This window comes from Giraffa tippelskirchi, chromosome 8 (assembly GCF_054371585.1).
Source record: "Giraffa tippelskirchi isolate mGirTip1 chromosome 8, T2T-mGirTip1v1.2.pri, whole genome shotgun sequence".
Lineage (NCBI taxonomy): Eukaryota > Metazoa > Chordata > Mammalia > Artiodactyla > Giraffidae > Giraffa > Giraffa tippelskirchi.
Window position 1 is genome coordinate 88,162,466 of NC_137282.1, and position 12,584 is coordinate 88,175,049.

The 12,584-nt window shown below is 37.4% G+C and overlaps 1 protein-coding gene across 31 annotated transcripts in view; it reads left to right on the forward strand.

Annotated features, from left to right (window-relative positions):
- Positions 1-12,584, forward strand: part of NNT (nicotinamide nucleotide transhydrogenase) — a 91,231-nt gene that overhangs the window by 52,660 nt on the left and 25,987 nt on the right. For 18 of the 31 annotated variants that reach the window (XR_014061373.1, XR_014061374.1, XM_081517668.1 and 15 more), the window contains 3 exons: positions 2,384-2,617; positions 3,871-4,031; positions 5,599-5,778. Coding sequence is in view for 29 of the 31 variants with exons in the window: in XM_081517668.1 (XP_081373794.1) it covers positions 2,384-2,617; positions 3,871-4,031; positions 5,599-5,778 (575 nt within the window). In the remaining 2 variants the exon portion in view is untranslated. The remainder of the gene's footprint in view (positions 1-2,383; positions 2,618-3,870; positions 4,032-5,598; positions 5,779-12,584) is intronic. The other 13 variants (XM_081517683.1, XM_081517688.1, XM_081517682.1 and 10 more) reach the window with 1 other exon arrangement.

Sequence of the window (12,584 nt, forward strand, 5' to 3'; positions counted from 1 at the left end):
ATTTAATGCCATCACATTGTAGCTTCAGATCAGCCATGGCAGTTGTATTTATACCATATAAGTCAACAAATGCTACAAATCTGGGATCCGTTTACTGTTTTGTTGATTGTCCAGATCTTAGAAAATGATGGAGAAAATGTTAATGCAGTTTAAACTTAAATGTGTGTTTTGTCTGTAGCCATTATATTGTGAATTGCACAAAAAAATTGAATATTCTTGTAGTATTTGGAAACTATTTTCGAATTCAGCAGAATTCCCACTCACATGGTTGACAATGAATGAAGTTCTTATATGCATCTCGTTGTTTCACTGTCATTTCATTTGTTAAAGTAAACAAAAATCTCAACCAGCATTCATGTGGGAACTATATTCATTCATCAGTTGCAAACACTAGGTTGGCTGCAGATACCAGAGTTTGGCAAAAATCAACAAAAGCATTCTGTGAAAGTCAGCTGGCTAGATGAAGCTTACAATAAAGAATATTGTATATATTTTTATTTTTTGAAACTTGTGTACTACATATCTTTTTATGAGTAAAAACTCCTGTATTTACACACACAGACTTTTTTTAAAAAACTTAGAGTTAGTTTATTTAAGTATAAAATCAACAATATTCTAAGATTGGGAAGAGTAATAAAAATATATGTATAATTATGTATATAATTATATATATCATTTCAGTGGATAAGAAAGTAATGACTTAGACCTACAGCTATTAAAAAGGTAATAAAAAGATAATAAACTATATTAAAGGTAATAAAATAGTGTTATGCATAATTTTGTAACTGTATATCCCCAAGAATGATACAGGCTGATATTTAAAAATTTCTAGTAAAGATTTACGTCTACTGAAATTGAAACAAAAAAGCATTCTTTCAGAAAAGTTAAGTTCATACAGTTTTACCAGTGAATTTTTCTAAACAGTTAAGGGAAAAATGAAACCACTTTTACATGAATCTTTTTTGAGAATAGGAAAAAGGAGCATTCTGTAATCTATTCATTTTTTTAAACTTATTTTGTATTGTGGTATAATCGATTAACAATGCTGTGATAGTGTTAGGTGAACGGTGAAGGCCATATATACACACGTTTCCACCCCCCCCCCCACCTCCCCGCCCACCCGGGCACACACGCCTGTTTCCATCCTGGGAGGCTGGTGGTTAAATGCTTACCAGCACAGCTGTGGCTGCACGTCGCCTGTTCTATTTCCCTGGGAAGCTGTGCATCCTTTCTTACAGTCCCTGGAAAGGCGCTTGAAGGAAAATGCTTGTGCTGTAGGTGAATGGCAGGAAAACCTTTAGATGTGGTCTTTGCAAATATTAGGAGCCCCAGTCCTCTGGACCATCTACCTGTAGCCAGGTAACTCCTTCAGAGTCTCTTGGTTTGGTTGTTTTCTATTCAGATACTTGCATTTCATTGCCTTTGGACTTGGCTTCCTTCTGCCCCCCTGAAAACCTGGTCTGCCTTCATTCCAGCTATTCCTTGTGTGCTAGGGGCAAGTGATGGCTAATAGGGAAGGGAGCCTGGGTTGTTCATGCAGTGGGGAGAATTAAAGGGGTTTAGTTGGAACTTTAAGTAACCTGAAGAAGCATTAGTCCAGGGGAATGTTCAGAGGTTGTAAGGAGAAGTTGATGCTATGTGTTTGGGTTCTTTGGAGTTGGTATTGGTGAGGTGGTTGAAAGAACCTGCTGTATGAAAGGGTATTTAAGCCAATGTTCTTGCCTGGATAGTCCTGTAAGAGAATATTTTGCTAGGAAGTAGATAAATAGTTATTAATGACAATGATGGATAACCTTAGTGTTTTTTTTTAATTGAAGAATAATTGACATATAATATTATACTAGTTTCAGATATACAACATAATGATTTGATATATACATATATATATTGCAAAATGATCGCTGCAATAAGTCTATTTAACACTTGTCACCATACGTAAAATTTTTTTTCTTGTGATGAGGACTTTTAAGTTCTACTCTCTTAGCACCTTTCAAATCTGCAATACAGCTTTATTATTAACTATAGTCACCATGCTATACATTCCATCCCCAGGACTTACTCATTTTATAATGGGAAGTTTGTACCTTTTGATCCCATTCACCCATTCTGCCCACCCCTTACCTCCTGCCTCTGGCAGTCACCAATTTGTTCTCTGTATCTATGAGCTTGTTTGTTTGTTTAGATTCCACATGTAAGTGAGATCATATGGTATTTGTCTTTCTCTGTCTGGCTTATTTCACTTAGTATAATGCCCTGAAGGTCCATTCATGTTGTTCCAGTGACAAGATTTCCTTCCAAGTAATATTTAATTGTGGGCTTTATTGGATTATTTCTCAAAGGTCTGTCATGCTTTAATTTTTCTTTGACTTTCATTTCCTGACAGGATTGACAATTGCAAAACGCATCCAGATTTCTGATTTACCTCAGTTAGTTGCTGCTTTCCACAGTTTAGTGGGATTGGCAGCTGTGCTTACTTGCATAGCTGAGTACATCATAGAATATCCTCATTTCGCTACGGATGCGGCAGCCAACCTTACCAAGATAGTGGCCTACCTCGGTACTTACATCGGTGGGGTCACCTTCAGTGGGTCTCTTGTTGCCTATGGAAAATTGCAGGGTAAGTGACCCAGTGTAACATGGAGGTGAATATCTATTGTTTAGGGTGTTCAGGGGTCCATTTCAATTTCAGAAAATGGCTTAGTAGTAGAACCTATTAGGTGAAGAGTATTTGTATGACTCTGGGAAACACTATGAAAGTTTTTTTCTAAATAAAGATGGCTTCTCTTTATTGGTCTTTACAAATCTCACAAAGCTTTGAAGCCAGGGCTTCTGCAGACAGCTCATGGAGGACACTAGTGCACAAAAATTTGCCTAGAGGGACTAGCTGACATCTGATGATACATATGAACAAAATGACATTTTCATAATCGTTGGTTAGAGATGCCTGTATAGCATTCACAGAAATAAACTTTATACATTTCCCAGAATAGAGAGAGGCTTATTGAATAAATTTGTGTGATTAGTATACGGTACTTACTTTGAAAACAAATACACATTTTAGGGGTCTAGTGTGGCAGCTTTGGCTACCATTAAAGCCAATCATGAAAATAGAAGTGGAGGGGGAAAAAAAAACTCTCATAGCTGCTTTCTGGAGAAGGAAATGGCAACCCACTCCAGTATTCTTGCCTGGAGAATCCCAGGGACGGCGGAGCCTGGTGGGCTGCCGTCTATGGGGTCGCACAGAGTCGGACGCGAGTGAAGCGACTTAGCAGCAGCAGCAGCATAGCTGCTTTCAGTGTTTTCATGAAAACGCGAGTCTCTGGAAAAACAAGTTTGTGATTTAAAAACCTGGTCTAGCATCTCAGTAATCAAGTCATTAGAATTAAGTGGGGAACATTGTGAAACTTAAAAATCACAGAAGAGCTTAATGCCTATGATATGCTCTGTCTTTAAAAGCAGCTAGTAAACAAGGACCCTTCTCCCTTGGGCTCAGTCGATAGAATCAGAAAAACGAATGGTCTAGGACTCAGTTTTGAAGTTTTGAATAAATAAGACCACACTTAACTTTTGTATTGGTCATATGGGGAAGAAAAATCACTTTTCATGATTCCATGACAAAGAGTAATGAACTTGTGTGATCAAAGGACAGTTAAGCTGAGCCATACTTTTCCCACTTCCATTAATGTTTATGTGTAAGAACTCTAATTTATGCTTTCATGTTTCAGTAGCTGGTGATATAAAGTGCTATTTTAAGTAGCATGTTTTTATCCTAATATTACATTTTGTAGCTTATGATTAAATGACTTAGAGTGTTTGAGGGGATTTCTCTGGACACGTCTTGGGCTCTGATGGCCTCATCCTCCACCCTAGGAATCCTGAAGTCCGCCCCTCTCCTGCTCCCTGGGAGGCACCTCCTCAATGCGGGCCTGCTGGCTGCTAGCGTGGGTGGGATCATCCCCTTCATGATGGACCCCAGCTTCACCACTGGCATCACCTGTCTGGGCTCTGTGTCAGCCCTCTCTGCTATCATGGTAAGAGGTCAGAGATGGAAAGCACGTTCTTAGTGAGGAACTAAGTATTTTATTAGTTTATAGTCTAACCTGATTTCTGTCTCATCAAGACCCCTGATGGAATAAAATTGTTTTAATATGTTGTTATGTGTTCATCTTCGTAGAGTTTGAACAATATAGAAGAGTGTAAGAATAAAATCCCCCTTCTCTTCACTTACTCACTCCTGTCCCGACTACAGGACAGGACACCTTGATTGCTCTGGGGTCTCTTTACTGGATCAATGTGTCAGTCAGTAGGAATTTAAAGAGCCAAGAGTTTCAGTTCTGTTCATTAGGTACCTGCTGTGTGACAAGCCCTCTAAAATAAAACAAGTGTCGGAGAGACCCTGCCCATTGGTTGCTCTCACATTTGCCGGAAGCTCTGATATCAAGCCAAATAGTCGTATAAAATGAAATGCATTTATTAAACCCTGTGTGTTCAGTGGGGGGGTTCAGAGAAACCTTCTAGGATAGGTTGGTCTTCCTTTTCCTCTCTGGTTATTGCATTTAGTATGTGGATACATACAGTATTCTGTGTGTCTGTATGTCACAGTTTAGCATTCTATTATAGCAGTGTATAGTGCTGCTATATTAGCTGTGTGTCGTTCACGGATTACTTCATGTTTGTCTAGTATACTCTTAGTGTATACTTCATTGAAGAAGTTTATGTTAAAAATTTTAAAAATCATCTATGGTGCATAGCACAAAGTTAGACATATTGTAATTGCTTCAGTTTAATTCAGTCGCTCAGTTGTGTGACTCTTTGCGACCCCATGGACTGCAGCATGCCAGGCTTCCCTGACTATCACCAGCTCCCAGAGCTTGCTCAAACTCATGTCCAGCGAGTTGATGATACCATCCAACCATCTCATCTTCTGTCATCCCTTCATTTTATATGATTGTTTTGCTTGATATCAGAGCTATCAAGTGTGAGAGCAACTAATGGACAAGGTCTGTTTGACACTTGTTTTATTTTAGAGGGCTTGTCATGCAGCAGGCACCAGTGAACAGAACTGAAACCCTTGTCTCTTTAAATTCCTATTGACCGAAACACTGATCCAGTGAGAAGACCCCAGAGCAATAAAGGTGTCACGTGACAGTTTGGACAGGAGTGAGTAATTGCTTAGTCACCCAAAACTTTACCCTCAGATTTTCAAACCAATAACACTGGGCTTGTATTTGAGTTTTAGCTGCTTCTCTTGGCACCAACAGGACCCTCTTTGCTCATCAGCTAAAGTCATAAAAACTATAACATCAACTCAGTGCTATTACTTTTTTCCAAGTGTAGACCCCTCTCCAATTTCTGCCTGTTCATAGTTAGTGCCTTTTAGGTATGTGGGGATTTTTTTTGCAGGTGGAAAACGTGGTTCAGTGTTTTCACTTGTTATATCTCTAGGAGAGTCTATCTGATAGGGATCATTCCCAGGCATGGAATTTACATGTAGATATATTAATTGGAAAACTGGAATGATTATGAACCAGAGTGCTCAGTGTCAGAGGTTCCTTCCCAATGCGTGAATTTTGAATTCCACTCTGGTTTTCGTACTAGGGTGTGACTTTGACGGCTGCCATTGGGGGTGCTGACATGCCCGTGGTCATCACTGTGCTGAACAGCTACTCAGGCTGGGCTCTGTGTGCAGAGGGTTTCCTGCTCAACAACAATCTGCTGACCATCGTGGGTGCGCTTATTGGCTCCTCGGGCGCGATCCTGTCCTACATCATGTGTGTGGTAAGGAAGCAGCCAGTGAAGGAGAAGGAGATACTATTGTGAAAATCAGGACCTGTCTGTTATTTCTTTTATTTGCAGTAGAAATGACCATGCCAGTCCTTTTTCTCTCTAGCAGAAATATTGGAGTGTTCGTTTGAATGAATTTGCCAGACTGCTTGTAAAGTACCTGAGTGTAGATAATTTATAAAATTAAATATAAAGACAAAAATTTTCTAACTTCATCTGGTGATTAAAACACTTAAGATTTTATTTTTTAATTTTTTCTTTGTGTATTACAGATCTCTGTGTTTACTTGTCTGATCATATTGTATGCTGTGTGTTAGTTGCTCAGTTGTGTCTGACTCTTTGCGACCCCATGGACTAACCCACCAGGTTCCTCTGTCCATAGGATTTCTGTTTAATTTTTTTAATCTTCCATGTGATAGTCTTGCTGCCTATATTAAAAATGCTGTTTAAATACTGTTTTTAGGGTTTCATACGAATCTATCGTATGGATATTCAAGATTTAATTTTTCCCTGATGCTTTACCTTTAATGTTGTTTGATGTTTCTTTCTTGTACGTAAGTACATTTTTGACATTTCTGATTTTTGTCTTAGGATGATTCCTAGAAGTGAAAGGGAGTGCTCATTTTTGGGGCTTTGTCTTCTTTTTGTCCTGTGGTTTCCAGAAAGCTTGCTGCAATTTACACTCCCACTGGTCATCTGTGAGAGTGCTATCTTGAAGTTTTGTGGTCAGCATGGTTTGTAAAAAAAAATTAACAAGACAAATACTTCCTAGCTTCTTTTTTGTTTCTAATTCTCTTCTTAATGGCAAGAAGATAACCTACAAATATAAAGTTTTGACTAAAGCACTTTTTCAAATGATAGATAGTCTCTAAATAATAGTTTTGAATAGCTGTGAAAGTACAAGCATGAAACTGGGTAAAGTCAGAATTGCCTTTATACTGATTGATCACTCAGGCAGAAAAATGACTCCACCTTCATTCTTTTATTAGAATTTTAAAAGCCCTAATTTTACAGCTCAGAATTTCTCTTATGTTTTAATTTAAAATTGAATTTCATAATAAAAAATTTCTTTTCATAATAAAAAGTTAGTTTTCTTTGGACATAAAAATTTGAAAGCCTAAGTTCCAAACCAGCTGTGAGGTTTCAAAATAAAATCCTTCAAGTTTTTCAAGGAGTTTGGAAAGGTGTTTCCTATTGGAAGAGTGTCAGGCTTTGGAGTATTTTTTTTGAAGCAAATGTTTATAAAGAAGAGAAATTTATTCAGTTGTAGTAGAAAGAGTTTTCTTGCTTCATTTGGTAAATCTAAATGGCCAGCGGGGGGCAGCAGATTGTCACTAATACTTAAAACTTATGTGTGTGTGTCCAGTTGTGTCCTCTTTGCTGCCCCAGAGACTCTAGCACACCAGGCTTCTCTGTCTGATTTTTCCAGGCAAGAATACTGAAGTGGTTGCCGCTTCCTACTACAGGGAATCTTCCTGACCCAGGGATTGAACCTGCATTTCTTGCATCTCTTGCATTGGCAGGCAGATTCTTTACCCCTAACACCACCTGGGAAGTCCCACTTAAACTTAATGGTTGATGTTAAATACTAATTTTAAAATTAAATGGGAGGATTTGAATTTTTACAAGGCCAGTGGGGAGAGGAAGGGCGGACTTGTATATAGTTCTTGAAAAGTCAGCATGGATACCTTCTAATATTTATTCTTTTCCTCTTAAATGATTTTCCTTGTTGTTGTTCAGTCGCCCAGTCAGGTCCACCTCTTTGTGACTCCATGGACAGCAGTACACCAGGCCTCTCTGTCCCTCACCATCTCCTGAAGTTTGCCCAAGTTCATGTGCATTGCATCGGTGATGCCATCCAGCCATCTCATCCTTTGACGCCCCTTTCTCCTTCTGTCCTCAATCTTTCCCAGCATCAGGGACTTTTCCAATGAGTCAGCTGTTTGCATCAGATGACCAAAATACTGGAGTGTTAGCTTCAGCATCAGTCCTTCCAGTGACTATTCAGGGTTAATTTCCCTTAAGATTGACTGCTGTGATCTCCTTGCTGTCCCAGGGACTTTCAGGAGTCTTCTCCAGCACCACAGTTAGGTTCTTAAATTTATCAGTAGTATTCCCCAAATTTCTGTGTCTTTTATTTCCTCTCTTTTCCCTTGTTCACTTAGTTTCTTCTGTTGTTATAGTAACTATAATAACTTTTGAAGTAGCATTTCTATAGCTTTTACTAGAATAAGGTATAAAAGGCACTTGTTGAAAGTACTCTTTTCTACATGTGTTTCTGCAATTACATCGTCTTTCTCTTTGTTGTTTTTCAGTCGCGTCAGGTGGCCAAAGTATTGGAGCTTCAGCTTCAGCGTCAGCCCTTCCAATGTACTTTTGCAACTATGTCATCTTTCTCTAAATTTTTATCTGTTCTTTCATATTTATTGACCTGTTTCTGCTGTTCTTTTCTATTTTCATTGCCTCAGGCATGTCATTTACTGTCAGCATACCTCAGATATTTTTTAATACCTATATTGTATGTAAGGCTAACAAGGTCTGTGACCATAGAAATCACACTGGGTCAGATTGCTACTCTATAATAGCAAATTGTAGTAATTTGGAAGCAAGAACAGTTGAAGCTTTAATTTTTAAAAATTATTATTCAATTACAAAAATAAATGAAACATCTTTCATTAAGAAAATAGAAAAGGATAAATAAGGATATAAAATAACCTACAATCACATTACCACTTACCTGTTAACACTAGTCTTAGTTCTTTTTTCATGTCTAAATGTTTAAATACATTCTATGTTAACTTTTAATTTTCTTACCAATAAATTTTAGTGTCTACATATTATTATATCACAAAGATATATCATAATTTATTTATCCAAGTCCATGATATTAGTTGTTTTTAACTATTTTTTTGCTGTAGTATTCCTCCTTAGGCATCATGGATTATTTTCTTAGATCAAATTTCTGTGAGTACAATTACTTGACCAAAGGGAGTAAGATTTTTTTGTTCACTGTAGATATTGATAAGTTGATCTTCAAAGGGCATTCCAGTCAAAGCTCCCACCAGTGATGTGTAGGGTGCTTGTTTTACTGCTCACTGTCCGTTCCTATGACTTCTTGCAAAACAAACAACAAAAACACGCCTGCCATGTTTTATATTTCAAAAGTACAAATTTCCTTTCCTTCTCAATTTTCCTGCTCTCTGACTTTTCACATTAGTCTTCATTGATTCTTAGCTTTATTATAAGAAATTGCTTATTTCTTATAATAAGCAATTAGTTTATTATAAGAAATGGTTTCTCCATGGCTTGTACTTAACAGCTTAGAGTGGTTCATAATAATAATAAAAGTGAAATAGCTACTTGTAATTGGATGTAGTATACTATGTTGAGTGCTTTACAAATATTGACTTCTAATTCTCAAACTAATTCTGGAGGTAGGAAATATTCTCATTTTACAAGGAAGATATTTTAAGACACTATTTATTATTTGCCTTTGTGTTTGTGGAGCCTGCCCTTGCACCTGGCACATTCAAGTGAATATAGCAGTTTTAAAATGAATGTTTTATTAGCTCATTTCCCAGTTTGGAATCCTCTTTGAGAAGTTATAGTAGCAGAAATACTACCTCTTATCAGTTCAGTTCAGTCGCTCAGTCGTGTCCGACTCTTTGCGACCCCATGAACTGCAGCACGCCAGGCCTCCCTGTCCATCACCAACTCCCAGAGTCCACCCAAACCCATGTCCATCGAGCCGGTGATGCCATCCAGCCATCTCATCCTCTGTCGTCCCCTTCTCCTCCTGCCCTCAATCTTTCCCAGCGTCAGGGTCTTTTCAAATGAGTCAGCTCTTCGCATCAGGTGGCCAAAGTATTGGAGTTTCAGCTTCAGCATCAGTCCTTCCAATGAACACCCAGGACTGATCTCCTTTAGGATGGACTGCTTAGATCTCCTTGCAGTCCAGGAGACTCTCAAGAGTCTTCTCCAACACCACAGTTCAAAAGCATCAATTCTTAGGTGCTCAGCTTTCTTTATAGTCCAACTCTCACATCCATACATGACCACTGGAAAAACCATAGCCTTGACTAGCCCGACCTTTGTTGACAAAGTAATGTCTCTGCTTTTCAATATGCTGTCTAGGTTGGTCATAACTTTGCTCCCAAGGAGTAAGCCTATTTTAATTTCATGGCTGCAATCACTATCTGTAGTGATTTTGGAGCCCAGAAAAATAAAGTCAGCCACTGTTTCCCTATTTCCCATGAAGTGATGGGACCAGATGCCATGATCTTAGTTTTCTGTATGTTGAGCTTTAAGCCAACTTTGTCACTCTCCTCTCTCAGTTTCATCAAGAGGCTTTTTAGTTCCTCTTCACTTTCTGCCCTAAGGGTGGTGTCATCTGCATATCTGAGGTTATTGATATTTCTCCCAGCAATCTTGATTCCAGCTTGTGCTTCCTCCAGCCCAGCGTTTCTCATGATGTACTCTGCATATAAGTTAAATAAGCAGGGTGACAATATACAGCCTTGACATACTCCTTTTCCTATTTGGAACCAGTCTGTTGTTCCATGTCCAGTTCTAACTGTTGCTTCCTGACCTGCATGCAGGTTTCTCAAGAGGCAGGTCAGGTGGCCTGGTATGCCGATCTCTTTCAGAATTTTCCACAGTTTATTGTGATTGACCTCTTATAAATATCTGTTAATATTACTAGTACGTTTACCTTCATAATTTTATCATTTATTGAAGGAAATAATCCAAATCCAAATCACAGCAGAGTGGTTTTATTATGTGAGAGGGGATGGAATGGACCCTAAGTGTAAGTATCATCCTGAAAATTGAATTTTTGTCCTGACAAAGAAGTCTCTTGGGTATCCTCTGAGTGTAATGCTTGGTTATACGACACCCAATATTATAAAAACTAGAAAATATCGAAAGTGTCCAAATAGCCAGCTCAAATGAATGATTTGCTTTATATCCAGGATCATAGAGACATTAACCTCTTTATGATTTTACAGTTCATTTACTTGAGATAGTGTCCAAATTAGGGCTTGGAATATAGAGGGCTTGCAAAAATGCAATAGCATTCTCAGACTAAATTCTCTGATTTTTGTACTTTGCTGCTTGTTTCCAAATGAAAATAAAGCAGAATGAAGTAAATGAAAGCCAAACCAAAAATAATTTTTTTTTGCCTTCTGATCAACTAATTAGCACCTACAAAGCACTGAAACGAGGGGATGCTTGTCAATGGTATACACGTTATTATTGCTTTGGTTTTGTTTATTTTATGATCTTCCTTTGTTTTCATATTTATTTCTTAGTTTGCTTGGAATTATGTGAATTAAGGATCTCTTTAATGTAGCATACAATTTTCATTATGGGGCTTAATAACTTAAAAGGAACAGTCCTGGACAGTGTTGCAAATGCTTTGTCTTGAAACTTGGGAGCTCTTCAGGCTGTGGATCAGTGGTCACAGGGTAGTCTCATCGGTCACTTAAGCAAGCAAGCAAAAACAAACAAATAAATAAATAAAAATAAAAAAAGGAAACAAAACAAAGCCCTAAACCCTAAACATTTGTTGGAAATATGATGTTGCAATGGTAAACTCAGAGATGAAGATTGATTTAGTTTTTAAGAGACCACATGGAATTAATGTAATGGTGATATAATTGAGGATATGTGTTTAACAAGTTGACTTTGATTGTTAAATTACTGTGTGATTCCCTATTTTTTCTTGTAAGATACCATCAAAAGTGGGTAGACACTAATTAAATATTCTCAGAAATTGTTTCCTTCTCCTCCATTCAGCTTTATAGGAAGAAAAGAAGGGTTCCTTTTAAGCCAAGTGAGAGTAAATTGGTCATATTCTTCTACATCTTGTTCCTCTGTCATCTCTCTGTTTATAGGGCTGTGTGATGCAAGTGATGGAGCCTTTTTGTATGTTTGACTAAAAGAAAATTATTGCAGAAATATTTTAGTGTTTGAAAGTGTTCTTTGAAACCATTTTTAAGGACAAAAATTGATAGAACGTATTTCTAGTAATTTAGTTTCAAAATCGTGTGATTCAAAACTGGAAAGGATTTATAAAAATCAGCAGATGTTGAATGTTTGGGAAGTCTCAGATATGGCTGTTTGGATTTTCATTCAACCTTGGATTTAAGTAAAGGAGGTTGTGTTAAGAATTTGAAACTTCATGTTGGATTAGGATGAAGAACTTAAAAGCATCACTTTAATTTTTCTCTGATCCTCTTATCTGTTAGTAATATGCATAAGGATATTCTGAGCTTTATTTTATATGTAATAATCTTGGACAAATTTACCAGACTCTGGGCTCTGTAAATGTGAATGTCTGATAAATGAGGTTAGGTCAAAGGAACAACTTAAAAATTCTGACATTTTGATCCACATCTTTGAAACATAAGTGAGGCTCTCATTTTCTCTTCTCTTTTCTTGCCTTCGATCTGTCCACTTCAGCAGTTTATGTAAATCTCTCTCCTAGGGTGGTAGTAGGCTGGCCTATCTTTGGATGAGTTTTCTTTTTTTCCTCTGATGTGTTACTTATCACTGAAAGTCTCCAGATGCTTTTTGCTCTTTAATAATAAAGGGTTGTCTTTTTTAAAAAAGTATACTTTGACACTTGTATAGGTTTAAAATAGTATAAATGATGGATCAATGATATGTTTATTAAAACCCATAAAATAAGATTTAATTGTTTGGAATTTTTTTATGAAATGATATCAGTTATGATCATTTAGATGACTACTTTGATTATGTATAGTGTTCTGAAAATGCTGTTGATTACTGAAAACATC